This window comes from Saccopteryx bilineata, chromosome 1, assembly GCF_036850765.1.
Source record: "Saccopteryx bilineata isolate mSacBil1 chromosome 1, mSacBil1_pri_phased_curated, whole genome shotgun sequence".
Classification (NCBI taxonomy): domain Eukaryota; kingdom Metazoa; phylum Chordata; class Mammalia; order Chiroptera; family Emballonuridae; genus Saccopteryx; species Saccopteryx bilineata.
This window is the reverse complement of record NC_089490.1, coordinates 110,928,990-110,956,559: the sequence shown is the minus strand read 5'-3', so window position 1 is coordinate 110,956,559 and position 27,570 is coordinate 110,928,990. Positions and strand designations below refer to the sequence as shown.

The 27,570-nt window shown below is 41.1% G+C and overlaps 1 protein-coding gene and 2 pseudogenes across 2 annotated transcripts; 2 read left to right on the top strand and 1 right to left on the bottom strand.

Annotated features, from left to right (window-relative positions):
* Positions 1 to 616: 616 nt before the first annotated feature.
* LOC136321426 (U1 spliceosomal RNA) lies at positions 617 to 763 on the top strand (annotated as a pseudogene).
* Positions 764 to 1,706: 943 nt separating this feature from the next.
* YBX3 (Y-box binding protein 3) lies at positions 1,707 to 27,189 on the top strand. Of its 2 annotated transcripts, XM_066264280.1 has the most exons (10): positions 1,707 to 2,158; positions 5,907 to 5,970; positions 6,934 to 6,967; positions 9,669 to 9,758; positions 13,078 to 13,200; positions 17,124 to 17,351; positions 22,672 to 22,769; positions 24,456 to 24,627; positions 25,271 to 25,369; positions 26,638 to 27,189. In XM_066264280.1, the coding sequence occupies exons 1-9, from the start codon at positions 1,921 to 1,923 to the stop codon at positions 25,334 to 25,336; spliced, it is 1,113 nt and encodes a 370-aa protein (XP_066120377.1). In that variant the 5' UTR covers positions 1,707 to 1,920; the 3' UTR covers positions 25,337 to 25,369; positions 26,638 to 27,189. The 2 variants fall into 2 exon arrangements, with proteins under 2 accessions (XP_066120377.1, XP_066120387.1); XM_066264290.1 differs by lacking the exon at positions 17,124 to 17,351 and having other exon boundaries at positions 1,710 to 2,158.
* Positions 11,753 to 12,884, bottom strand: LOC136320996 (glyceraldehyde-3-phosphate dehydrogenase-like; annotated as a pseudogene).
* Positions 27,190 to 27,570: the final 381 nt, after the last annotated feature.

The window sequence follows — 27,570 nt, the reverse complement described above, 5'->3', positions numbered from 1 at the left end:
AATTAGATCAGCATTAAAAACTTTTTTTAGACTACACCTTTTTAATCATCCACATATATGTAACACTACTGTCTGCTCTACGTCAAAGTCAAACTAAAATATGACTAACAGGAGTTTATAATTTAAAAAATATTGATGAATTATATGGAACAGTAAAAAATATCCCATATTTGCTATTTTTTTCTAAGAATTAATTTCTTTATATTTTTTTCATGGCTGGAGTAAAAAAGTTATAATGAAATATGGTTTCAGAATTACTGATAATGAATGTATTGATAAGTAATTAAGTTTGAAAAATTTTGGTGGGTTTTTTGGTCAAACATTTACTGTGTTCCAGCTCTATGCTAAGTACTCCGCTAACCAGTGGAGCATAATGAGTTACACTTGATGTGGGGCAGACGGCCACATAACGTAATTCCAGAGGAAAAAAATAGGTAAACAGTTTAAGGAAATAAATAGGAAAGGAATAAAAGGAGCTTTTGTGAAACCAGACACTAGTTACATATGATATCATCTACTTTACATAGTACTTTTGAAAAACTCTCATGAAGGAGGAAACTAAATTGGATGTTGAATGCCTAGCCCAAGTTAACTCCGTTAAAAACAGTAGTCCTAGAGACTTATCTGGCCGGGGAGATAATATGATCACAAAGGTGCTTTTTCCAGGGAGAGGCTTATCCACTGCTGCCGGTGTGCTGACCCCTGCCATTTCCCCAAATGTGGGGAAACTGCGTAATTTGCGGTAGTAGGGGATGCATTCATGGGGGGGGGGGGAGCAGTTCTAGAAATTTATACCTACATTTGCCAGGACCGTAGAGGCAAAGAAGACCAAATAGTTCTGTATTCCAAATAGTTCTTGGGTACAAGTCACAGTCCCTCTGGCACGTGTTGAGCATAACCCCGTCCATTCTCTAAAGGCCATGTGGACTCTTTCAGCTGGGAGTAACGTTTATTGGGTGATGTTTCTCTGTACTTGTCATCCCGGAGGTTGAGGGCTCAGTTGCTTATGCTTTCACCAGATGGCCCAGGCAATTCATTGGAGCAGACAGTAGGAGGTGGCTTTTTTATTTGTTGTTGTTGTTGTTCTTCTTCAACTACAGTATTAAAAATACATTAAGTTATTTGTTCTGTTAAGTGGGTGTAAACTCTGATAGTTACATTAATTCTCTGAGGGTGGAACTTTCAATTTCCTCACCTGTGGGTTCTAGATGAAATTATCTGTAAATTACCTTTTAGGAGTAAATTGACAGATGGTTTTAAGATTTTACCATTTTAGTTCTTAATTGCTGTATCAAATATTAGTAGTTTCTGGTGCTCGATAAATGTTGAATAAAAACTAGTGCTTGGGGGGAGAGAAGCTGGATACCCTATTTTTCTCTCCTAAAGGTCAGTTTCAGGTGTCTTGAGGGCGTGAGGAACGGGATTCCGTCTGTCCATCCCCAACAAAGGGACAGCAGAGTGGACTTCTCAGAAAGCTCCGGGGTGCAGTGCAAAGCCAGACTTACCCTTGCCTTCCTTTACTCCCCACCTCAGCCCTGCGCTCCCGGCCCAGCGATGGGTGAAGTGGAAAGGGCACCAGGCGCCTTTAAATGCTAATAAGAGTCGGTGCCCAACTCCGAAGCCAACTTTCCCCACCCTCTTCCCTCGCCCGCCCTTCCCTCCCCGGCCCGTGCGCCGCCTAGAAAAACTTGTGCGGGGCCATTTTTGGGGCAGTAAGATCGAGCGAGGAGCCCAAGAGCGAGCGCGCAGCCCGAGAGCTCGAGCCGCCTCCGCCGCGAGACCCCACCCCGGCCGCCGCCGCCCGCGCCGCGAGATCCGCACCGGCCTTCCCGAGAGCGAGCCCGGCCGCCGCGACCACCAGCCGCGCTAACCGCCGACCAACCGCCACCGAGGTGCCCGAGTGAGAGCTAAGGAGGCGGCATGAGCGAGGCGGGCGAGGCCACCACCACCACCACCCTCCCGCAGGCTCCGGCGGAGGCGGCCGCCGCGGTGCCGCCGGACCCCGCGCCCAAGAGCCCGGCGGGCAGCGGCGCACCCCAGGCCGCTGCCCTCGCCGCAGGGAATCCCGGCGGGGACGCGGGCCCCGCGCCCACAGGCCCCGCGGCCCCTGCCTCTTCAGCCCCCGCCGGCAGTGAAGACGCGGAGAAAAAAGTTCTCGGTGAGTCAGGCCCGGGAGCGTAGGGGCGGGCGCGGGCGGCAGCCGGCCGCGGAGCACGTGTGGGCATCTCCAGCTGCACTTCCCCTTGGGGAGGGGAGCGGCGTACGGGGTCCCCGGGGACGTCGGGGCCCCCCCTGGGACCCCAGCGTGGGTGGCTGTAGCCCTGGGGTCCTGCAGACGCTCCCAGGTGAGCGCGTGGCGCCCTGCGCTTTTTGCTGTCCAGTGCGCGTCCCTCCTGGTCCGGAGCCAGCAAGTTGGGTCTCAGTCTTGGTCCCTGTCTCACATTCCCTAAGTGGCGAATGCTTCGTTCCTGAGAAAAAGAGTGGCAATCGGGGGGAGGCCCCCGGGTGCGGATGGAGGTGGATGGGATGTAAGGCGGGAGTAACAGACACGTGGGACGGCGACTTTGGAGTCGTTGCTTGGGATCTGGGTTGGGTAGAGGCTTTCCTTTGGGGAAGAGCAAGGCGCTAGTAAGAGACGGGAAGGGAAAGGTGGAAGGGCTTCTTGCTGGGGAGGCTCAGGTGTCTGTCCCTGACGCCCTTCCTACACAGGCACGGGAAAGGCGCCATGCTTCTGTGGGCTACATGCTGAGAAAGGGGTGTTGCAATCCTCTTGGGTTTTGGTCCCATGTCCTCCTCCCTTCCTGTGCCCAGTGCTGCGAGGAACCTGTTTCACTGTTTACTAATCGCTACACGTTTTCTTTCCTGGACTGTGGGAACGCACTTGGTGCAGCAGCTGGAAAAACTTTGTAGGAAGTGTGGGTATGACGTTTGTTTGGTACATCGTTATCTTAGAACTTGTAACTTAGGAAATGAAATAGGCAGATAAGACGGTCAGGTTTGGGGGTAGAGCATCAGAGGGGTTTCTGTGTTCGTTGTTGGTTTTGTCACATACTTCAGCCTTCTCTCAAGGAACGCCCTGTGTGAGGCTTGAAACAGGCTTACAAAGCAGGCGGTGGTGAACAGGCTTTCTCAGGGGTGCCTGTTCGTTCACTCTCTAGGACAGGAAAGTTAAGAGATGATGTAGGATGGTTAAGAGAAATTTTCATTCTTTTGGGTGGGGTGTGTTGAACTCTCTGAGCCTTCCCAGTTTTTTTAGGAAGAAAAGGGAATAATGAAGAATGTTATGATCCCATGTTCCCCACGTTGAGAGGCCTGGTGTTTTTTTTTTATTTTTTTTTCCAGATCTTTTACTCAGTTATTGCCAACAACATGCTAACTGTAACCTCTGTAGGTTAAGAAATAAAATAGTTCTTATTTTGCTGGACTAAAAGTTGCTCAAGTCTAGTCAATATTGAACTGTTATATATCTGACAAGTGTTTCTTGTAACACTTAACGCAAATTGTTCCAAGAGAGACAACCTCGGGTTATCCAAAGTGGTGTTCAGAGAGACCCTTTTATTTTTTTCTGTTGTATAAAGGGAATTTTGCAGTTTTTCACTTAATCCTTCTACGTTTGGATCAACTAACCTTAAACTAACCTTTGGATTTTAAAGCAGATGTTGATAAAGATGAAGGAAACAGATAAGGTTAATCTTGTCAACCTCCAATTGCTGTTAAGCCTCTACCACATTTTGGTGATGAGTCTGGAAGTCTTTCACTTTTCCACTCTCTCAAAGCGAAGGGCAGCCTTCTACATGACATTTCAACACTGTCTCTGTCCACTGTGCTATGCCATCTCCTTCCCTTTGCCAAAAAAACACATGGGTGCCTAAGATGTGCCAGGCACAGTGCTGACTAAAATGGAATTCAGGGTTTGGATCCTCCCATTCTAGTTTTTACCAATGGTTTTCAACTTTAGTGTAGGTACAGCTATAGGCCAGGAAAAATAGTTTACCTGAGTGAACAGCACTTTCCTTCTGATGAACAGTGTGGAAGCCATATTGTCTTCCACTATCTTCCCTTCGCCCTTTGTATATGTGAAGTGAGCTTATGGTTTTAAAGCAAGAAGTTTACATGGATGTGTTTGACCATATCAAATTTTGGGGAAAAAACTACATTGGGGAGTAAAAATAACTTTCAGCCTGATTGAAGTTAGTCTTGAAAATCATTTTTATCTCTTCCCCTGTTATATAGTCTTGCCTTTCTGATCAGGGTTATTCCTTTGACGGTGATAGACATTAACTTACAAGAAAAGGAGTAAAAAACAGTTCCTTTATATTTTCCTAGTTCATTAATTAGGGCACATGAAGGGAGGCACAAATGGCAAATCAGTTGAAATAGTAATATATGATTTAAAAACATGTTTATCAGAAAACGGGCCACTCCTATGTACATTTGGATATAAAACTTTTTTTTCTTTGCCCTTCTGCTCTAATTAGAATGGCCTAAAACGGAAGATTCCACTGGTTTGATCTCTTCATTGGAGAGTTCTTCCTTACTTGCTGTCAGAACTGGAGATTGCTCAGCCAGTAGTGGGCTGAAAGACTTTGGAGGCATAAAGAGTAGTTTTCTCTTTTTGCAAAGAAAGCTAAAATATTTCCTTAAGCATATCAGTCTAGCAGTACTCAGAATCAACTGTGCCCACAACTAATCAAGTCCTAATTACTGTTTTAGTCTTGAGTTAAAAAACTGAATCCTTATTGTTTATCTTTGGAAATTATAAATTTTGTATCTCATAGAGAGGCAGCATGGATTAATGTTAATTGTTACTTTCATTCTCTACTAAGTTTTTTAAGGTACTCTGGTCAGATTTCCTGTTTCATAGAGTCTTGATAATTGCTTTATGGATTTTCTAAATTTAGGCATAGGCATTTCCTAGAGGTACTGAATTTGGTATTCAGAGCTGATTTAAAGGAGTCATCTCAAATCATAGTGTTAAAACTTGATGGCCAAAATAATTATGAATCTATGAAGTATGAGTTATATAGGCATACTGTTGGTTTTCTCCTATATTCTGTTAAAATCTGGTGTACAGAAATGGTCCTACTCATGATGGAAAGTAGAGACCATAATCAAGTTTAAGTGGGGTTGTATAGAAAATGCTGAGTTTGATTCCCACCAGCTGCAGAGGGTAGGGTAAACAATGAAACAGAAGCCCAAATTCATCACTGTGGTTTGAAAAGCCCTGTTACATCACCTCTCAGAGTGGTGAGCACAGACCTGATTGAAACAGCATCAGTTCTATTATTACTCTTGACTCCTCTGATAGACCCACATCTGGGGCTAGACAAGTTACTTGATATCTTTGTTGATTAGCTATTAACAAGGAGCTACCACTTCACTTGGTAAAGTTTGCCAATATTTCCACCTGTGAAAGCGATGTGTTAAGGTCATTTGTATTTACCTTGTTCATCTATCTGCACTCTCTTTCGTTCTGACCCTTCTTTTGCATGTATAATGTACTGCCCACAAAAATTAGAGGATATTTCAAAACGAATATGAAGCGATAAAAGTATTCCCTAATTTTTGTGAGCAGTGTATTTTTCAGTGTTAAAACTTTAGAGTTTTTGTTTGTTTGTTTTTCAGCTTTAATGATTACAGAATTGAGTAGACTTATAACCAACCACTCTTTATCTTATGACTTTACTGAAAAGTTAAACAGGGAAGACAGATTTCTTCTTCTGAGAAGTATTTCTCTATAATATCTTTTCTTACTCCATTTTATTTTTCTAATATATTTGGTAATTAAGCTTTTAATAGTTTCCTCAGGTATGTTTAGGCTGTATATAATGCTATCAGGGCTTTGTGATATGAGCTTTATCTCTTTGTAGGCCAGCTACTAATATATCTGCTTAATCCTATTTTAGCCACCAAAGTCCTTGGCACTGTCAAATGGTTCAACGTCAGAAATGGATATGGATTTATAAATCGGTACGTGTATGTGTATGTTTACATGTTTTAGTAGTTATAAATTCTTTACTATACTTTGTTAATGACTTGTATAAGTTTTAAGATTTATAAGCACTGTAAATGTTCTCATTTCAAACCTACTGGTGATTAAATAGTAATTAAAGTACATTTCTAGAACACTGACAAGTCACTTATAAAATGTCATCTCAAGAAAAAAGGGGAGGATGTATCAGAAATGGGAAGGGATCAGGAGAGCAGTCCATATCCATGATTTCGGAGATGGAGAAATGGAGTCTTAGACTGGTTAAGCTACTTTTCCTCAGGTCACACAACTAGAATGTAATTGAGCTGGAACTATCACCCAGGTCTGGTCCAAGTCCTGTGTAGAAACTGTAGGTAGTACTTTCTGTAAACCATGGTAACTTCTAACCAACTTGGGAATGAGAATGTATGTGCAAGCTGTTGGGAATATTATGTTCTTAGATATTATCATTTTCTTTGCCCCCCCCCCCATGCTTTTTTAAAAAATCCCTCCAGTTTCTTCCTTATCTGTATTGGTGGGGTAGGGGAGGAGTTAGGGTAGGGTGTTGGTGGGGGACTGTTTCTGGTTTCAGTGTAAGGAGAGCCTAGTTCACAGCTGTGCCCTGTCCTTTTAACTGTCTTGCTTTGCTTTTGCTGGGAGAGAAATCTGGGGCTCTGATTACATCCCACGTGACTTAGAGATGAGCGGAAAGGGATATTTCTGTGTGTTGAATCTGTACACTTGGATCTAAGCACTGCGGTAATGTGGAGGCGGAGTAAGGTAGGTATCTTGGGGTTTAGAAGTTTTCAGTGAGGATTGATTTCAGGCTTTTGAACTGAGTTTAGAGGATAAACAAAAATTTGTTTTGTTTTGAAATTTTGGGATCATAAAACATCTGTTCTTCTTAAGTTTTTTTCCCCCACATACCTAGTACCTTTTGTGTTTTTTTTGTCTTCCAACAGAAATGACACCAAAGAGGATGTGTTTGTACATCAGGTAAGAGGAGTATGTTAAATTTTATACGTGCAGAGAGGGGTGTCGGTAATGTATTCTTGTCCCATTCCAGATGTGGTCCTGTACATCATTCTTCCACCCTAAACTCTTTCTGTGGTTTTACTTCGGCAACAAAGCTCAATTCCACATTTTAAGATTGGTAGATAAGCTCTTCTGTCCCTTCGTAGTAACTGTTTTCAAACAGTTTTTATTTTTGAATGACATGAAGTGTAATGTTCAATTTGACTGCTTTTTAATGTTTAAAGCTTTTGAGTCATTAGCAAAAGACTTGTTTCTGTGTTAGTGTCCTATTCTGACTGTGTAGTTTCCCCTTAGTCTGGCCAGAACCCATTTGGCTTTTGCTTGGGTGGGTATTTGTTAAAGATCTGTAAGAGCAGCTTTAACTGAAGTAAACAGCACAGGGAAGCAGAGGGGTAGGGTCTGTGTATGTGAGATGTGAGGAAACTCCCAATTCTCAGGGTAGTCTTCACTCTTGTTAAAAGTAGGCATGATTAGCGCATGGCCCAGTCAAAAGGTCCACACCCCCTTAGATTCAAAGCAAATGTAGAAAATATGGAAAATATGGGCTTCTCTGCTATAGGATCTCATCCTTTCTTTACATTATTAGCCTGGCTGTTATTTATTGTACTATCATGTATGCTGAACTTCCTTTACAAATTAAGTTAAAAGAAAAAAATACCTACCCTTGCTGTTCTTTTTGTGTATTCAGTTTTCAATAAATTGTCTCAAATATGTGTGTAGTGCTCAGTGTATAGCAATAGGAAAGCATGGAGCCCAGGGCTTTATCAGGTTCTGGTTGTGAGTGTTTTTGTTTCCTTCTGTTTGGATAGTTCGTGTGTTGGGATAAGATGTGGTGACTGGGGACAGTGATATCTAAGAATATACTCTCTCTAGTTGTGGTTTCTATTGTTTATATTTCTGCTTGACTGGATATATTTCAGTTGTAGCTAGATAATTTGAGTAGCTTTTTTGATCACATACAATGACTTAAAGTCATAACAGACTGACAGGAAGTGTTTCTTATAATACCAAGAGGTTAATAGACCTTGTGGGGCGAGAGCTCTGTGTTTGGTAACTGCGAGAGTAAAAGGACCTCACAAGTTTCTGTACTGGTGGCCTGCTATGTTAGCCTGTGAGTGAGTGTGTGACCTGATTCCAGCCCGTGTGAGGCTCTGTGGTGAGTCACCTCACTGTGTTGAGGCCTGCCCAGTTCAACAGGAAAAAGGGAAGGAGCCGGCAGGGAGGGGCTGGCTATGGAATGGCTGAATGTTCAGGCTGCGTGCGCATATATCCTGTCCTGAACTGCCTTTTCCTCTGTGAGTTAAGTCTCTGTCTATTGGCTCATTCTGATTTTTTTCCCCTCCCTCTTACTCAGACTGAGGGAAGGGCTGGATTACACATGCCTAATCGCTTTATAAAATAAGGTTGACCTAGTTCCATAGACACTCAGAGCCCCTTTAACTATTTAGAGATACCAGCTAAAGAAATGGAAATTCATTGCAGGAATTATTCTGCTCCCTTCTAGGGTTTGGAAAAGAAAGGTCTATTCATAAGCACATATTTAGGTGCAGATGTTTAGAGTACTGTATTTCCTCATGTATAAGATGCACCCTTTTTTCGAAAAATTTGGGGTCTAAAAACTAGGTGTGCCCTATACAGTGGTTGTAGTTTTTTTACTTGCATTTCCCGCTTATTTTTGCGCTCATTGTTGAAGACAGTGATTTGACATCAGACACAGATGAGGACAAGCTAATGGATGGGAGTTTTGACAGTGATGAGGAGTTGTATGTATTTTGTGATAAATAAAACGAGTTCAATAACTTTATATAATACATTTTTTTTCAAATTTCGGGCCCCAGAATTGAGGTGCATTTTATACATAGGAGCATATTATACATGGGAAATACGGTATTGTCAGGGATGTATGTATGGTGTGATGGGAAAATTATTGAGTAAATATACAGATACAGTACAGGGATATGAATTCCCTCATCTACCCCTCTTCCCAGGCTGCATCTTTAATATGACCTCAGATACATTACTTATTAGCTTATTAGCCTCATGTTTCCTCCTCCATCAAATGGGTGGTAGGGGTGGGGGAAAAGCCAGATTATCAGTGATGTTTTGATTCCTGAGGTAATTTTGTGTATTCTATCAGAAATACCCCTTGGCATTTTCTAATTCCTTTTTCCTATTCATCATCCCTCCTCCCCTTCACCCATTCTTTAATACCTTTTGAGGTTAGCAGTTTGTCTTGTCTACAGAAACCTTTAACACTGAAAGTGTATACTTGTGTGTGTATGAAATTTCATAAAGGCATTCCCCCTTCCCCACCTGACGGAGCAGCAATCTGAATCTCCGATGATTACTAGTTTGAGGGAACTAATAATCCAGTATCATGACTAGGTGATTGGAATGTGACAGATTAACTACATATTACTTTTAATCCACCTACAGAGGTGAATTCTGAAGAATAACATGAATCAAGAAAGTAATGTAGAACAGTTTTTATAGCATTTTTTTCTTTGTTGTTGTTTTGGAGATTCAGGTTAGTAGGAGAATGATAATTTTTAAAAGTAATGATAGGTCAACAGTTTCTTCAGTATACCCAGTAAACTTGAAAGCGATGAAATTTACCAATATTAACATATAATTTATTTAGAATTTTCTCTTCTCTTTACAGACTGCCATCAAGAAGAACAACCCGCGGAAATACCTGCGCAGCGTAGGAGATGGAGAAACCGTGGAGTTTGATGTGGTTGAAGGAGAGAAGGTGAGAGGAAGCTGTGGTTGGGTAGCAAAGTGTGCTGACACTTACTAGTTTTCTTGCACAGTAGATGGTCTCTCAGCCCCTCCTGAGTCCATGTTACTTTGGATTCTTTATGACAGGGAGAAGTGACTATTAAGTAGAAATACTTCTGATAATTGGATGTCATTATAAATATTCTTTGATACTTATTTTAAAAGGACATTTTAATTTCATAAGATTTAAAATTACATTTTATTTTGATATCAAATATATAACGAGATTAAAATTTTAACTTCTTTGATGTGAATAAAATTTTCAGGCTATGGGTTTTAATAATACAAGTAATACACAATGAAATTTTTTTTTTTTTAATTCAGTGAAAGGAGGGAAGGCAAAGACAGATTCCTGCATACGCCCCAAGCAGGATCCACCTGGCAAGCCCACTAGGGAGCAGTGCTTCATCCATTTGGGGCATTGCTCTGTTGCTTAGCAACTGAGCTCTTCTTAGCACCTAAGGTGGAGGCCATGGAGCCGTCTTCAGCACCTGGAGGCCAACTCACCTCATTTGAGCCTTGGCTGCAGGAGAGGGAGAGGGGTAGAGAAGCAGATGGATATTTCTCCTCTGTGCCCTGACAGGGAATCAAACCTAGGACATCCACATGCCAGGCCGATGCTCTACCACTGAGCCAACCAGCCATAGCCAGGGAAGAATGTTTTAATCTCAGTTAAAAAAAAAATTCAAATTGAACATAATCATTGTGTTTTCTCTTTGGCTTGGATTTTGGAAAGCCAAGGGCACTTGATGAACTGTGTAACAACTTTGTTTATAATAGAAAACAAACAAGCAAAAAAAACCCCACAAGTTTGTTCAGATAAAGCTAATTGATCATCTTGAATTGTATCTCTGATTTTTTTTAATGCTATTATATATTTAATTCTAATATTAATATTTTTATGTTTTGTTCTTAGTCAGCTATTATAGCTATCAGTAAAACACATAGTGAAAAATAAGACATTTTATAACCATATATATATAGTACAAACACCATGGCAGGCAATCACAGCAGCTGAATTATAAACTAACCAAATGAATGATTATTCAACCCTGATACATGTGTTTTTCCACTTATATTATATGTACTATATATATATATATATATACACACACACACACACACACACACACACATATATATATATACACACACACACACACACACACACACACACACAGACCATTCTATAGTCCGGATTCTTAGTTGTTCCCAACTTTACTTCATTTACTCTAGTAATTTACACGATGCCTTTACTGATACTGTACCCAGGGTATCTTGCAAATTTCTTGGCACCTTACATCTCCCACCAAATGCTGGCCTGTAACGATCTCTGATATTTTGTTTTATCAGGTTGATTTTATATCTATGTATGTTTTCAGAACTTGGGGTTCTACAAATTGATACAGAGTGTGAAATAATACTCTTTTGAGTCTTCTTTGACTGAATTTTTTTATATGTTAAAGCATTATTTTATTCATTGTCCATATGAGAATAAGAACACTAAGCCTGTTCTGAGGATAATAGGAAGGTCTAAAGAGGGGCTACATGTGTGGAAACTCTTCTAAATTCAAGGACCCTTCGTTCCTGTTGCTGCCAGGTTTTACTCTCGGCCATTGCTGCACGGAGCCATGTGAGCCCATGACTAGGGATTCTCTTGGTTCCTCTTAAAGTAACATAGGTTTCAACATTTTCTAGGAAAATACCATTATCTCAGTTATTTTCCACTGAGGAATATTTTTTCTGGTCTAGCATTACTTCTTTTTCTTCTTTCTTGGCTGGGTACAGTGAACTTTTTTGATGGTACATGACAAGGTAGGGCTCCTTAAGCTCCTCCCCTTCTTCAGGGGGTCTGGGATGGAAACTGCTGGTCAGGAGATTATTGGGGGAGCGATCTGGGGCAAGGACTCCCCAGCAGCTGAGGGCCTCTCTTCCTCTTGCTGGGGTTGGTGGTCCAGGAGGCTCTTACTCCTTGGAGGAGTGGACCATAAGGTCCACAACCCTGTTACTATAACCAAATTCATTGTCATACCAGGAAATGAGCTTGTCAGAGCGGTCACTGCAGACAGTGCCAGCGCCAGCATCAAAGCTAGTGTTGCTATTAAAGTCACAGGAGACAACCTGGTCTTCAGTGTAGCCCAGGATGCCCTCCAAGGGGCCCTCTGATGTCATTGTATTGGTCAGCTTTCTCAGGGGGCAGATCAGATCCACAGCTGACACATTGGGGGTGGAGACATGGAAGGCCATGCCAGTGAGCTTCCCATTCAGCTCAAGAATGACCTTGCCCACAACCGTTGCAATGCCAGCAGGGATGATGTTCTGGGCAGCCTTTTGGTCATTATGCCACAACTTCTTGAGTGGGGCCATCCACAGTCTTATGGGTGGCAGTGATGGCATGAACTGTGGTCACGAGTCCCTCTGTGATGCCAAAGTTGTCATGGATGACCTTGGCCAGGGTGCCAAGCAGTTGGTGGTGCAGGAGGCATTATTAACAACCTTGAGGGAGTTATCATACTTGTGATTCACACCCATCACAAACATGAGGGCATCTGCAGAAGGAGCAGAGATGATGACCATCTTGGCTCCACTCTTCAGGTGAGCCCCAGCCTTCTCCAAGGTAGTGAAGACACCAGTGGACTCTGTAACTTACTCAACACCAACACCACCCCGTTTGTTGCGGGATCTCACTCCTGGAAGATGGAGGTAGACTTTTCACTGATGACAAGCTTCCCATTGAAACCTTGACTCTGCCTTTGAACTTGCCATGAGTAGAATCATACTGGAACACGTAGACCAAGTAGTTGCGGTCAATGAAGGGGTCATTGATGGGGAACCATATCCACTTTGCCAGTGTTAAAAGCAGCGGTGGTGACCAGGTACCCACTATGACCAAATCCGTTCAGTCCAGGGTTGCAGGTGGCACTGTGCAGGGAGACACGCTGCTTGTCTTAACAGGAGGAGCAGAGAACCTAGCATGACTTCTTTTACAGTTGTATTATATTTACCAGTTTATGTTCTTTAAAGAACATAACTTGAACTTAGTATGACCAAACAAGAAAGCAGAGTTTAGGCTGAATGAGCAGCAAGCTGTGTACATTTCAATCAGAACAACAAATACCTTTGCTTACTGTGTTAAAACTTGGGTATATCTTTAGGGTCTAACTATAGGAATTGTTAGTATGTTAGGCCGGTCTCACTTAACACTCCAGCTAATGTGGAGGTTTTTTGAGTGTGTGTGTTGGGGGGTTAGCTTCTTTTAAATTTTGCAGCTGTCTTACTTTCTATCGCAGGGTGCTGAAGCAGCCAATGTGACTGGCCCAGATGGAGTTCCCGTGGAAGGGAGCCGTTACGCTGCTGATCGGCGCCGTTACAGACGCGGCTACTACGGCAGACGCCGTGGGCCTCCCCGTAATGTATGTTGGTCTCTCTTCCTAATCAGTGATTGAAAAAATGTCTACATCTAAAATTAAGTGTATATAGTTAGAGCAGATAAATACTGTATCTTTTTCTAGAGACAAAAAATAATCTTTTTTTCTAATGGGGAATTTTTAGTGCCCAGAATTGATTCACAACCAATGGTTTCATTAGAGACTTGCCTTTGAAAAGTTGTATCAATTTTTAGTTTGTATGTACTTGGCTACAAGTAACAGACATTTAATTATCTTGTAACAAGAAAATTTAATTAAGGTAGGCTATGCCAAGTTTGTCAAAAAGGCATTCTCTTCATTGGGTTCTTTTACCTGGCCAGAACCTAGTCTTAGGGTGTTCACTGGTAAAGGAGAGTGTCATTTACATGATAAGACTTGGTCATCCCTTGGCACTTGGTACTGTTGACCTCTAAGAAAATCCATGTTTGGCCGGGAAGAATGGGCAATAGCTTGGGATTAGGCAATAAACAATGCTGGCCACAGAAATGTTAAATTTAGCTCAAGTAAATGGCTATTTTATTTAGCATTGCATTTATTTTAAAGTAAAGACATAGTAATTCTCTAGATTTTTTAGTTTTTCTTTTTTTTTTCTTTTTTTTCTTTTTTTTTTGTATTTTTCTGAAGCTGGAAACGGGGAGAGACAGTCAGACAGACTCCCGCTTGCGCCCGACCGGGATCCACCGGCATGCCCACCAGGGGCGACGCTCTGCCCACCAGGGAGCGATGCTCTGCCCCTCCGGGGCGTCGCTCTGCCACGACCAGAGCCACTCTAGCGCCTGGGGCAGAGGCCAAGGAGCCATTCCCAGCGCCCGGGCCATCTTTGCTCCAATGGAGCCTTGGCTGCAGGAGGGGAAGAGAGAGACAGAGGAAGGAGGGAGGGGGGTGGAGAAGCAATTGGGTGCTTCTCCTATGTGCCCTGGCCGGGAATCGAACCCGGGTCCCCCGCACGCCAGGCCGACGCTCTACTGCTGAGCCAACCGGCCAGGGCCTAGATTTTTTAGTTTTTTAGATTGGTACCAATCTAGGTGAGAGGGTTTGCAACCAAGTCTGGCTAGAGCTTTCTTAGGAGACTCAATAGAAATACTCTCAAAGCGCCCAAAAAAGAATCCCATTCATTTGTGGTCATGACAATTCAAAAATTAGTGACTTTTGATGTTTCTAGAATTAGTACCTGGAATTGGCACCATAGACTAAAACTCAAAATGCTTTGTGAGCACAGGGTTGTGGCTATGTCAGCCATCCAGGGAAAACTTTTTAAATAATACCTGCAGATTGAGAGTGATTTTATCTCCACACTTTGATAGATTTACATCTTTTTGTTTAGCAGAATGCTTTCTTTCCTGACCAGGCGGTGACACAGTGGATAGAGCATTGGCCTAGGATTCAGAGGACCCAGGTTCGAAACCCCAAGTTCTTGGTTTGAGTGCAGGCTCACCAGCTTGAGCCCAAGATCACTGGCTTGAGCAAGGGGCCACTGGCTCAGCTGGAGCCCCGCCTAGTCAAGGCACTAATGAGAAAGCAATCAATGAACAACTAAAGTGCTGCAGTGAAGAATTGATGCTTCTCATCTTTCTCCCTTCCTCTCTGTCCCTATCTATCCCCTCTCTCTGTCTCTCTCACTTAAAAAAAAAAGTTTTCTCTCTCCAGTCTGTCATCTTCACACCCTGTCCAAATTGATTTTTATCAGATTGCTTATGGCATCTTGTTTTCTTACCCATGGTTTACTTAATCTGTTTGATTTTTAATAATAAACTGTGCAGGGGGGTGGAGGCAGGACTGAGCTACTATAGCATTTGCTATGTCAGGTTAACTCAACTTTGTCAGATTCAGAGAGTTCTGGTAGTGCTTATTTTGATTCCTAGGTTAATTCAGAAGTAAAAGTGGTAGAAAACCTTTAGTGAAGACTTTCCCTTTAAAGACTTTTTTCGGGTGGAAATAGTAAAGTCATGCCTGTAAAAGATACTTAGAAATGTCAAAATTCTGAAAGTATATGTAAATGAAGGTTTTCTGTTGTAATGTTTGTAAGTCCTTACAGAGAGAATGTGTGGCAGTGGTGCTGCCATTAGTCTTATTTTGTAAAAAAGAAAGATTAGGCTGTGTACAACTCAGAACAGTACAGAACAGGCCACAAAGAAAACCAGTTGATGAAGTCTCACGTTACTCTTTTTGCGAACATTGGGGTATATAATATTTAATGCAGGTTTTACGAAGTGTAGAATGACTGGATTTGTCTGCAGTTAGACTCGCTCATGCTGTGTTGAGCTCTTGGGAATTTACTTGCACATATGTGCTTGATCTCAGTGTTCTAGATCTTAAATATCCTGCCCCTCCAAAAGAAATAGGCTATTTTGTTAATTTTTAATTAATTAATTTTTTTATGTTTTTACTATTTTAGCAAGAGAGAGACAGAGAGACATAGAAAGGGACAAGTACAGACAGACAGACAGGAAGGGAGAGAGATGAGAAGCATCAGTTCTTTGGTGCGGCTCTTCAGTTCATTGATTGCTTTGTTGTATGTGTCTGACTCCGAGGGCTACAGCTGAGCTAGCAACCCTGTGCTCAAGCCGGCAACCTGGGGTTTTTGAACCTGGGTCCTCTGTGTCCCAGGCCAGTGCTCTATCCGCTGTGTCACTGCCAGGTCAGGCTAATTAATTTATTTTTAATAACTATAGATGCTTCCTTTGAGAGGCTATTTGTGTATCCCCTTTAAAGTAAAGTTTGAAATACATTCTTTGAGGGATATTTGGCTGTTTGTTTTTATTTAAAAAAATTTTTGGTCTGTTTTTATTTTTAAATGTAAAATGGTAGTATATAGTATGGTAGTTTAAACTCGGAAAAATATAAAATGAGTCAATAATTCCTTTTGTTAGTAAGCCTATATTTAGAAACTTACCTGTATCTAAATATTATTACTGTATTACTTATTATCATCTGTTAACGTGTATTTTATTCCTAAAATATAAAGAAAATCATGCCGTAAGTCAGTGGTTCTTAAAACTTTTTGGTTTTTGGACCTACTTATATGCCCAAATATTATTGAGGATCCCAGAGTCTTTGTTTATGTATGTTTATATCTATTACAATTTATTATATTAGAAATTAAAGCAGAGGTTTGAAAAATTGTTCAATTGATGTAAAATAAACTCATTACATGTAAATATAAATAGCATTTTTATAAAAATTATTTAATTGAGTGAGAAGAGTGGTGGTGTTGATAGTTTTACAAACTCTGACATTTGGTTTAATAGAAGACAGCTGGACTCATGACTCCTGCGTTCAGTCTGCTGAGAGACCCCATGTCCTCCTAGCCCTGGGCGGCCCCACCACACACTCATGAGATGATGAGATGGGAACAGGCAAATAGCATCCTCATAGCATTATGAGAATAGTTCGACCTTGCTAACCCCCCAAAGGATTTCGAAGACCCTGTCCATACTTTAAGAACAGCTGCAGGAAGTATACTATGTAGAAAAAACTGTTAATAACACTACAAAATATATTTTTTTCTTAACTGCCCTCCCTGACTTTGCCCTAGGGGATGGCGAATATTGGGAGACACACATTTGACCAAGCTAAATATTATAAACATTGTAGATGTTTTTTAGGTGGTTGGTCAACTGATATTCATCAGTCTTAATCAGATGACTGTTAAGAGTATTATAGATTGATTGCTTTTGCTTTTCTGCTTCTTGGTATTTTATCTGCATAGATCTATGTACTTTAATCTTAATGTAGTTTAAACCAGGTAGTCACATGATGATCTGGGTTAAATGCATTTTGTCTGTATAAAAAAGAATTATTCCTTTTGGGGAGATATTTTTCTTTTGGTGATATTCATCCTAAATGGTATTCTTTGGTTCTTTCCTTGCTGAAACTTCTTCTGAATCTCTGTTTCTTTGCTTCGCTAGTACGCTGGGGAGGAGGAGGAGGAAGGGAGCGGCAGCAGTGAAGGATTTGACCCCCCTGCCACTGATGGGCCGTACTCTGGGGCCCGGAATCAGCCGCGCCGCCCCCAGTACCGCCCTCAGTACCGCCCACAGTACCGCCCTCAGTACCGGCGGCGTTTCCCGCCTTACCACGTGGGACAGACCTTTGACCGTCGCTCACGGGTCTTTTCCCATCCCAACAGAACGCAGGTAAAATTGCACCGGGACTTCTCTTCAGCAATCCTCACCCCTCCGTCCTTCCTCTGCCTCCTCTTCCTCCTCCTCCTCCTCCAACACCAGCTGCCGGAAACAAAACCTTGCTTGTTGCTTCCCAGTGCTACAAAAGCTACGGCAAGGCCTTTAGTCAGCTCTTTATTCTAGTAACATTTCTAAAAGCACAACCACGTGGGCCATGCCTGTAATTGGGGACCCCGGTGACAGGGTACAGTTTCTAGTTTGTGGAAGAGTAAAAGTAGAGAGACAGATGGTATGTGTAAGGGCTTAAACTCTGAAGTCAGACAGGCCTTGATTTGAAACTTGTCTCTGCTAGTCATTATTTGTGAGCTTTAGAGAAAACTGAACTATAGAGAGATTAACTTGTTCATCCATTAAGTGGCAGTAATAACGTGCTTCCAACATGGGGTTTACAATGATTAAATCAAAGACAAAGATGTTAGTGCAGTGTCTTAGAATAGCTGACACCTATAAAGATGAGAGGGTGTTAAGGAACCCTACCAAAGAGTGGATATTGTTGATTATTAAGTCTTTTTTTCTTTTTAACCACAAAATATTGATACAGCTGTGATGAACTTGACCTGTAATTAATAAGCTTTATACCAACTTTGTAGTCCGTGGAAACTTGGAAAATTTAGGATAGGAGGACACCATTTTTGTTATCACTAGTTAAAAATTTTTCCTCTTAGTGTCCTTGGGTTGTTTTTCCACTTAAGTGTTTTGACTGAACATTATGTTCAGTCTGTTCTCCACTATCCTTCTCCTATCCCATCATGCATGACTGTGTTCTTTCTACATTGCTTCTTGTTTTTTCCCTTCCACTCTTTAACAGCTGTTTCTGACAAATGTGCTAAAAATAACAAGTAGACTTACGTATATGGAGGGATTGAGTACATGAGGCATGGTAGATTTCTTTAGGGCAGCACTTTGGGCTTCTAGGAAATGAGGACAGGAAGAGTCAGTGAGATTGTGGTGCACGTTTATTTTTAGTGTGTTAGTACCTTCCGGAAATAATCGTTTTTAGTATTTAATATACACATGTCATCTTTTTTGAGAACATGATTCTTTTTTGTACTGTTTGAAATAAAGTATATTTCATCTTAGGACTTGAAGGTTGAGAGCAAAGTGATTCTTAAGTACCATGTAGATCATTTGCAAAAACTGGTTGTAAACTAATTTTAAAAATACGCGCTTACTCTGCTAACTGCACATAGCTGCTCTAACTTGGGCTGGATTTTTTTTTTTTTTTTTTATAATATTGTGGGGGGTTTTTAAAGAGAGAGAGGAAGGGAGAGAGAAAGAGAAACATTGATTTGTTCCACTTACTTACACATTCATTGGTTGATTTTTGTATGTGCCTGACTGTGGAAGGAACCCACAACCTTGGCGTATCAGGATGATGCTCCTGGCCGGGGCTTCCTTGGGCTGGTTTTCTTACCCATTTCATACCTGAAGTAAAAGCTGTATTAGACTCCTTCAACAGTTTTCCTTAGAATCTTTTAATACATACTGTGCTGGGATATTCACTGAGTTAGAGGTCTACTTAACCTAACCAAATGAGAATTCTAAATCTTTCCAACATTTTCTATTGTAAATAAAGCTTTTAAATTTATTGGACACAACAGAAAAAAATATATACAGGCCAAGAGTATTTCCCTTCTGTACCAAGGGCATAATAAAGTATGGTTAGTGACAATTTTTAAAGATAATGATTCTGTGTGTTTGAAAATTAAGTAGAATTGGTTACTGAACTAATACTATTTGTAGTCTTTGAGAAAAAAATGATAGAGAGGAGGGACTAACATTGCTTGGCATCTGCCAAGTGGTTGACATTTGAAATTAATTTTTCTCAGTCTTCCCTACAGCTTTCTGAAGTTGGTAATGGTTCCATACTGTTGTTGTTACAAATGAAGAGATGAGTATTTGAAAAAGTTAGCACCTTTTACCTACGGTGACATGGGCAAGAAGTGGTAGAGTTGTAATCTGTTTGCCCATTGTGTTCCCATTCTGGCATTCTATTCAATAGTAAACTCTCGTCTTCTGTAACTGTTAATTGTTGTTTCTGGGTGTGGGTTTTGTTTTGTGTTGTTTGTCTGTTTTTTTCCCCTAGTCAAAATTTTTGAGAAAGAAGCATCTTTGCTTGTTCATAGAACTAAAAGGAAGCATATATGGTTGGGGTGGAATGAGTGGAGAGCAGAGAGCCAGGAGATGGGATTACGGTGATACCTTAGAGTAGACGAAAAATGCCTGGAACTGTCGACCTGCTCTAAATGTGATAAAAAGCTAGTAAAGAATTCAAAGCAGGGAAGAAACATATTTAAGAGGTCATTGGACTGTTTTTAAAGGCTGGATCCCAGGAGGCAACAAGGAGGGAGATCAGCTACTATAATTTCCCTGGGGAGAGACATCATGGTGTGTGGACTAGAGTGCCCTCGGGGGCAGTGTGACAAGTGGTTGGATTCAAGAAGTGTTTTCATCATAGAAGAGTCAGCATTTAATGCTGAGGTGTATGTGTGATGTGAGGAGTAAAGGGTACCTCTGTGGTCTTTAATTTCAACAAATACAGGAGAACTGAAGCAAGATTAGGTTTAGGAGAGAGGTGGAAATAATTTAGAGGTCTGTTCCCCGCATTAAATTTTACCTCCAAGTGGAGATGTCAGGTAGGCTAAATAAAGAAAGAAACAAATAAATAAAGCCGAGTCAGTCAAGACGTAGCAAGTGGCTTAAGTTAAGGTGTCATCTTAGATAGGGTGGTTGGCAGACTCTTTGGTACTGTATTTGAGAAGAAACCTAAGGAAGCAGGGGAGCGAGTTGTCGGTGCTAGGAATGGCGTGCATGGCAGAGGGACTGGCCAGTACCAAGGCTGAAGGGAACCCGAGGGAGAGAAGTGAGCAGTAGATACAGCTTTGGAGACATAGACACGGAAAGACAGGGTACGGCATGAGATTGACTCTAAAATGAGTGTGGGTAGAAAATTGATTCTGGAACTGACCTGGGCATACCAACAATTAAAAATTAGGAAGATGAGGAGTCTATCAAATGACAGTGAGAAGGAGCAGATAGAAAAAAATGTATTTCATGAAGGAATTGCTGTGTTAAATGTTGCCTAAAAGCAGAGGAAGTTCGGTTGAGAGTTGATTACTGGGTTTGGTAACTTGAAGGTTAGTGGTATGGTGAGGATCACAATCTGATTAGATGAATTCAGGAGGGAGGAAGAACAGGTATTTTCTTCTCCTTGAGGAAGTTTATGTGATGGTGATGGGTCTCCTTTAGTAGATATATCTGTAAAGGAGCTCAGAGAAATGGGGCAGCACCTGGAGGAGGATATGAGGTTAGGGCAAGGTTTTGGTTTGATTTGACTTTGTTTCTACATTGAGTTCTGTCCTGGTTTCCCTGATCCCTTCCCACACCAACAACTTATAATCCATTAGATGGGCAGATCAAATGCCATACACACTCACTGTCTCTCCCATACACATTTATATGTGTGTAATTTATAGTGTATGTATGTGCATACATATTTGTGTGTGTGTTTTTCTCATTGCTATTTACTGAAATCAGTGACACCTTGAGCATTAAACTTTCTAAATACCATTCTCCAATAAAAGGAAGCTCCTTTGGAGAAATGGCTGATTTCAGACCTGGGCCAGAGAAAGTACAATATGACCCTGGAACATCTTGTTGTGCCAGAAAGTAAGGAAGTACTCAAAGAATGTTGGAGGCATGTCAAAAGGACATGAGACAGCTTGACTAGGTTCCCATTGGCCAGTAATGATAGTAACAGATTATAACTCATTGAATAAAATAGAGAAACATGAGTCTGTACAGATATAAATAAATAAGTATATTGAGAATTTGATGAAGGGTGAAATATTTACAGACTCTGAAAGTACTTCTTCACAAAATCCTTCTTAATTACAGAAAGGAAAAGAGTAAACTTGTAGCATAGGAGCCTTGGTAGATATCACCGTAACTACTGCTCAGCCTAAGCACTGTCAGCAGGGGTAAAAAGTGAGTTATACTCCGTCTGACAGGTGCATCGAAAAGAAAGTGGTGTCACTTTTGTGGCTTTCCTGCCGTCCATGTATGCATGGACTAAAGTATGGGAAATGCCCACCCACATGAAGGAGCAGTGTACAAAATACCTGGCCTGTAATCTGGAAAAGTGTCACGGTCACGGAAACCAAGTAGTGATTGAAGGATTGCATCAGAAAGAGAGACAAGTAAATTCAGTGCGTGGTTCTAAGTGGGTCTTTACACTGTGAAGGACATTGTTGGTGAGACTTGAATGGGGCCCGAGGACTAGATTCCATACATCCCACTTTTTGTAAGTTTATGATTATTTTAAAATAAAATAATCGAAAGTGATGGGTGCTACTTCAGCATGTTTATATTGCCTGGGTGGAAATGGAGTAGAAAAGGGGGAAAATACACAATGAAAGAGGGATAAAGAGTTAAATGTTTCCTAGCAGGCAGGAGAGAAGGGGCTGGCTTTAGATAGGATCTTGGACCACTTATCCAGTATGGCGAAAGAAGAAAATAAATACAAATGTAGATAACTTGGAAGGTTTTTTACTGAAAGAGTGTAGCAAATTTTTTTGATTGCCTCTTCGTGAAATATAGAGAAGGAAGGGATGTTAGTCTTGATGGGAAAAAAAGGAGGTTGAGACCTGGCTATATTGTAGTAAATTTCAGAGGTTATTGATGGTTTTTGTTTTGTTTTTCTTTAGTTTTTAGTTATTTTTTTCTTCCCCTGGATGTTCTACATTAAAATTTTCTATTCTCCCTACTTAAATTTTTCAGTGAGAAAGTGTATTTTATTTTTTAAAATAATATACTAAAATAAATAGTGCAAATAGATACAAGGAAGAAATCAGAAGTGAAGGCATGTTTAAGAGACATGGGAGAAGCTTTGAATGTGGAAACCATTAGTGATATTAAAGGGACACCCGATTTGTAGAATTAGTGGGTCTGAGTTTGAAGAGATTCTCATTGCTCAAAGGTAGTAAGTATAACAGTGCATTTCCTTTTACACTGTAGGTTTTCTTTCAAGAGATGAATGGAACACTTCAGAATGTTAAATTAATACTATGAAATAAAATTGTTTGCTCTGGAATGGGGCAGAAGACTCTTTTAGTAAGAGCGAGTTATTCTTCCTTTTCTATCATTCACAAAGACCTACTCAGAAAATAGTTCACTGTTATAGTTGAGAACTTTATTTTTACTTTTCAAAAAAGCCATGAATGCAACTGTGTGCCCCATGACCCTCATTTTCAGCCCTGTTCCCGTCCTCTAGGCCGGTGAGATTGGAGAGATGAAGGATGGCGTCCCAGACGGAGCGCAGCTTCAGGGGCCAGTTCATCGAAATCCAACTTACCGCCCGAGGTACCGTAGGTATGTAACACTTTCCCACTCACTTGGGGCCTCTGAAGGACTGTGTGTGAGAGCAGAATGAATGAGGATGATCATGGGTATGTTTTGTGGCTTTATTATGAAATAAAAGAGATGGCTGCTTTGATTACATGGCAAAGTTTGGGGCAAATTCTAAAGTATATGTGTTCAGGTGGCTGACATTTCCCCCATATTAATCAATTCTAATTAAACAATTAGAGTTTTTAGTTATCTCTACCAAAGCATTATTTGTATTTGATAATTTTCACATGCTATAAGTTAATAGTTATTTTTTATTATATTTAGTGAGATAAGCAGACGGTGATTGATTCCACGGCAGTGTTGTGAGTGGCAGCTGACTGAGTGGCAGAGGGTTTGGGATGCAGCCTGTTCTGTTAACCGAGCCGATCCAGCACGAGGTTTAGATCAGGCTATAGAGCAAACTGGCCGCTTAAATTCCTGCCCTGTGCTTAACAGCTGTAACTTGTTTGGCTAGTTTGTGAACTTAGACTTAGGCACCAGGACATTAGGAATATTCTATGGTGGTTGGTACGTTTAAATGTATAATGGTGGCTGGTATAGTAAGTGCTCAATAAATAGTATTATTACTACCCATGATGTTAATATTAATGGATGGGTTATTTTATTTGTGCTTTATCTCTGTGAAGACTGCAAATTGAGCTAGACCCCTAGGTCCTTTTTCAGCTTTTTATATTATAAGCCTTCCTGTTTATTTACCCTGTCCGTGAGGAAACTTTATTTCTGAGTGATATTTATACCACCTTGAAGTTTGGCAATATGGGTTTATTGAAAGCAGGCTAAGAGTATTATTTGGGGAAGGGATTATTGTACCACTCTGCATCCTTTTTTCTCATAGGATTCCTTCCAGTTTTAGACATAATTACTAAGGACTTTCAAATAAAAGAGACTTCCTAGAAATGGCTTAAGGAAAACTGAGGAGTCAGTTTGGAATGGTGGAAAAACAGGACAGTTTGTGAATCCCAGCTCTGTCGATTCCTAGCTGTGTGATCTTGGCTAAGTTACAGTTGCCTTTTCTTTTTTTTTAAGATTTTTTTTTAAATTTATTCATTATAGAGAGGGGAGAGATGAGAGAGAGAGAGAAGGGGGAGGAGCAGGAAGCATCAACTCCCATATGTGCCTTGACTAGGCAAGCCCAGGGTTTTGAACCGGCAACTTCAGCGTTTCCAGGTTGATGCTTTATCCACTGTGCCACCACAGGTCAGGCCAGTTGCCTTTTCTGACCTATAAAAGCAGCAGTACCATATGATTCAGACAAGTACTTGTTTTTTGTACACCTCTTCTTTTTCACACTATACATCTAACTCAGAGACCAGACCGCTGCAAACACCCAGCACAGGCTCTGGCACAGAGTGAGTGGTGGTGGTTTTCCTCCCATGTTTAATCCTCTTGAGCTCTGTCCCCACTGAGCTCTGTTCATGGAGGGCAGATCCCAGACCACTCTTCTTTCGTTTTCCTCTCCATGGTGCCTGTCAGAGCGGCTGGTAGGAACATAGCATTTGTCAGTATGTGTCTATTTACTACAAATAAGTATTCACATGAAGGGGGGAAATGGTGGAAAAACAGGGCTTTTTTCCACCAAAACTATGCTCTTGAGGACCCCTGACTTGTTGCACTTTTTCTCTTATTGTTCTGTACTTTGTGTTGTAGGGGACCTCCTCGCCCACGACCTGCCCCAGCTGTGGGAGAGGCTGAAGATAAAGAGAATCAACAAGCAGCCAATGGTCCCAACCAGCCGTCTGCTCTCCGTGGGTACCGGCGCCCGTACAACTACCGGCGCCGCCCGCGTCCTCCTAATGCTCCTTCACAAGATGGCAAAGAGGTGACTCCAGCCAGCCAGAGGGGCTATTGCCAGATTGTCCTTAATCATGTCAGACTTTGGTATTCTTTTCTAAGAGTGGTTTTATAGTCCAGTTACTGACACTTATATGTAAAGATACATATCTTTATATGTAACAGTTTATGTAAAATATTATTTATAAATAATTTACACTTAACATTTGCTATATACATGTTACATATAATATATATTCACATATTTTATTTATACTTATAAATATGTTAACATTTTACTTAAGGTCCACATGTATATAGAAAGAGTATGTCTTGCACTTAATTCAAACCCAATATTTGAATTTAACTAAATGAACAGTCTCTGATAGAATGATCCATACTGGTAGGGATTGAGAGCTTACAGAAAGTGAGGCACCTGTGACTAAGTGTGTGAGTGTCTTTGCCTGTCACAGACTTTCTATTGTGGAGAGTGGTGGTGTTTACTTGCTCTTTGGAAACCATTCTTCTGTGGTACTAATTTTGGGCTCACACCTGAGAGTAGTTAACTTTTTGCACAGTGACTTACCTTCATAGGCAAGAAGACTCCAACTGTTGAGACTGTTTAGTCTTGAACTGCCCTCTGTTACCTGAATTGATTCATTTCTGGTTTGTGGTTTGGTGTTGTGTCTTAGACCAAGGCAGGTGAAGTGCCATCTGAGAACCCTGCTCCCGCCACCGAGCAGAGCAGTGCTGAGTAACACCAGGCTCCCAGGCACCTTCACCATCAGCAGGTAAGGGCGTGGGCGGCCGGGCTGAAGCTGATACTGCCTTTTAAATGTCATCGATTTTTCAACAGTAGCACAGATCACTCCAAACTATGTAGTTCTGTGATCTGCCTGGACCATCCCCTCATATGCATTGGGATTTTGAAGAAAAAGCAGCTTTGGTGGTTAAATAAGTCTGAGATTGACCGTTTTTGTTAGGCTTTGGGGACATAAACACTCAGGCAGAGTCAATGCAAGTTAAATTCTTTCTACCAATAGACAGTTTTTAACTGTTGTTAATATGGTATACCAGGTAAGAAAACTTTTGTGAGTTTTACATCTGTGACATCTAGTGGCCAAATTGATAATTTTAAAGTGCTTGACCAGGCCTCATTTTAATAACTGAGACTGATTTGTAGAATGAACTAGTGTTTTCCCTCCCCTGTCCCTTTCATAAGCAGCATTGTTTGGAGGCAGTGCAGGATGATGTGTATGAGCTGAGAGGTCTGTATATCCAGTGCGGGCTCTGCTGCTTGTTTGCTGGGGGATCCTGGGCAGGTCATTTTCCCTCTGCCTCAGTGGCGTCTGCTGTGGGTACCATGGCAACACACGCCCACTAAGATCCTTGCAGAGATTTAGTGAGATAACGCCTATGAAGTGGTTAAATAGGGAGCAGTAAAGAATAACCTCTTATAAAGATGAGCTTACTATCTTTATTGTGGTTTCACTCTTACGTACTTACTGTTACGGTTTATAAAAATATTTTATGGCCTGACCAGATGGTGGCGCAGTGGATAGAGCATCGGACTGAGATGCAGAGGACCCAGGTTCAAGACCCCAAGGTCACCAGCTTGAGCGCGGGCTCATCTGGTTTGAGCAAAAAGCCCACCAGCTTGGACCCAAGGTCGCTGACTTGAGCAAGGGGTTACTCAGTCTGCTGAAGGCCCGCGGTCAAGGCATATATGAGAAAGCAATCAATGAACAACTAAGGTCTCACAACGAAAAACTGATGATTGGTGCTTCTCATCTCTCTCCGTTCCTATCTGTCTGTCCCTGTCTATCCCTCTCTCTGACTCACTCTCTGTCCCTGAAAAAAAAAAAAAAAAATTTATGAACAAGAGTTTCTATTAGATCAATATATAGTTTACAAATCAAGAGAAGACAAACATAGCCTTTAGAGCCTTTGAACTACTGGTTTTTTGAATTACAGGAAAAACAGATTATTTTTGCTTTTCAATTCTTAAACTCTTGGTCATTTTGCCACTCTTAATAAGTTTGATTTTAATTTTTTCCAGGTGACCTAAAGAATTAACCATTCAAACAATAAAACAAAAAGCAGACCATGATGCCATTACCAACGCCAAAGAAACATCAAGCAATAAAGTGGAAGACTCATGAATAAGATGCATACATTGGAGTGTTTACGATTATTTACAGAAACAAAAAGTGCAAAGGAGATGTCAGCCAGTGTTTCCTGCCGCACAGAAGACAAGAGAGCAACCTCCCCGGTTTTAGCAACCACTAGGTTTATATTTTTTTCCTGGTTTTTACTGTTTTGGTAATATGAATTGAAAGAAGAAATATTAATACCACTTGGGGAGAACCCCAATCAAAGAAATCTGAAATATATAGTAAATGATTTTTTTCCCTTTTTTCTGTTCATTTTGGATGCTGGTGCTAAACTTCCAAGTGTCATGATTTAAAAAGAAATTTTATGCCCTTCTTATTTATTTCTAGGATGAGGGGATGATAACATTTTTGCTTTCTTATGTGACTCTCTTTGAAAATGTGCAGCATGAAGTTCCTCAAAAATAAAATTTTACCCTTGAAAAGGAAAAGGTGTATAACTGGAGTATGTTTTTTTTATCTTAGCATGTTTTGTCTTTTTAAATGTCATAGATTTTTCAACAATAGCACAGATCACTCCAAACTGTGTAGTTCTGTGATCCACCTGGACCATCCCCTCATCTGCATTGGGATTTTGAAGAAAGAGCAGTTTTGGTGGTTAAATAAGCCTGAGATTGACCGTTTTTGTTAGGCTTTGGGGACATAAACACTCAGGCAGTGTTTATGGATGCAGTGTTTACTGCATTGACTGGACTTCATAGTAAACACAAAGCCAAGCGTAGGGTGCATTAGTGCTAGTTAATGACTGCAGGCACAGGAGTGAGAGGAGAGAAGACGGTTCCCTTAGAGACGAGCAGCTAGGAAAGAACACCTTTGCATCT

Bases quoted from the DNA above. Each gene is read 5' to 3' on its own strand.
- YBX3 (XM_066264280.1), top strand. From the start codon at position 1,921: ATGAGCGAGGCGGGCGAGGCCACCACCACCACCACCCTCCCGCAGGCT. The intron at 6,968-9,668 runs GTAAGAGGAGTA...TTCTCTTTACAG, and splicing joins AGGATGTGTTTGTACATCAG to ACTGCCATCAAGAAGAACAA. The intron at 22,770-24,455 runs GTATGTAACACT...TTTGTGTTGTAG, and splicing joins TACCGCCCGAGGTACCGTAG to GGGACCTCCTCGCCCACGAC.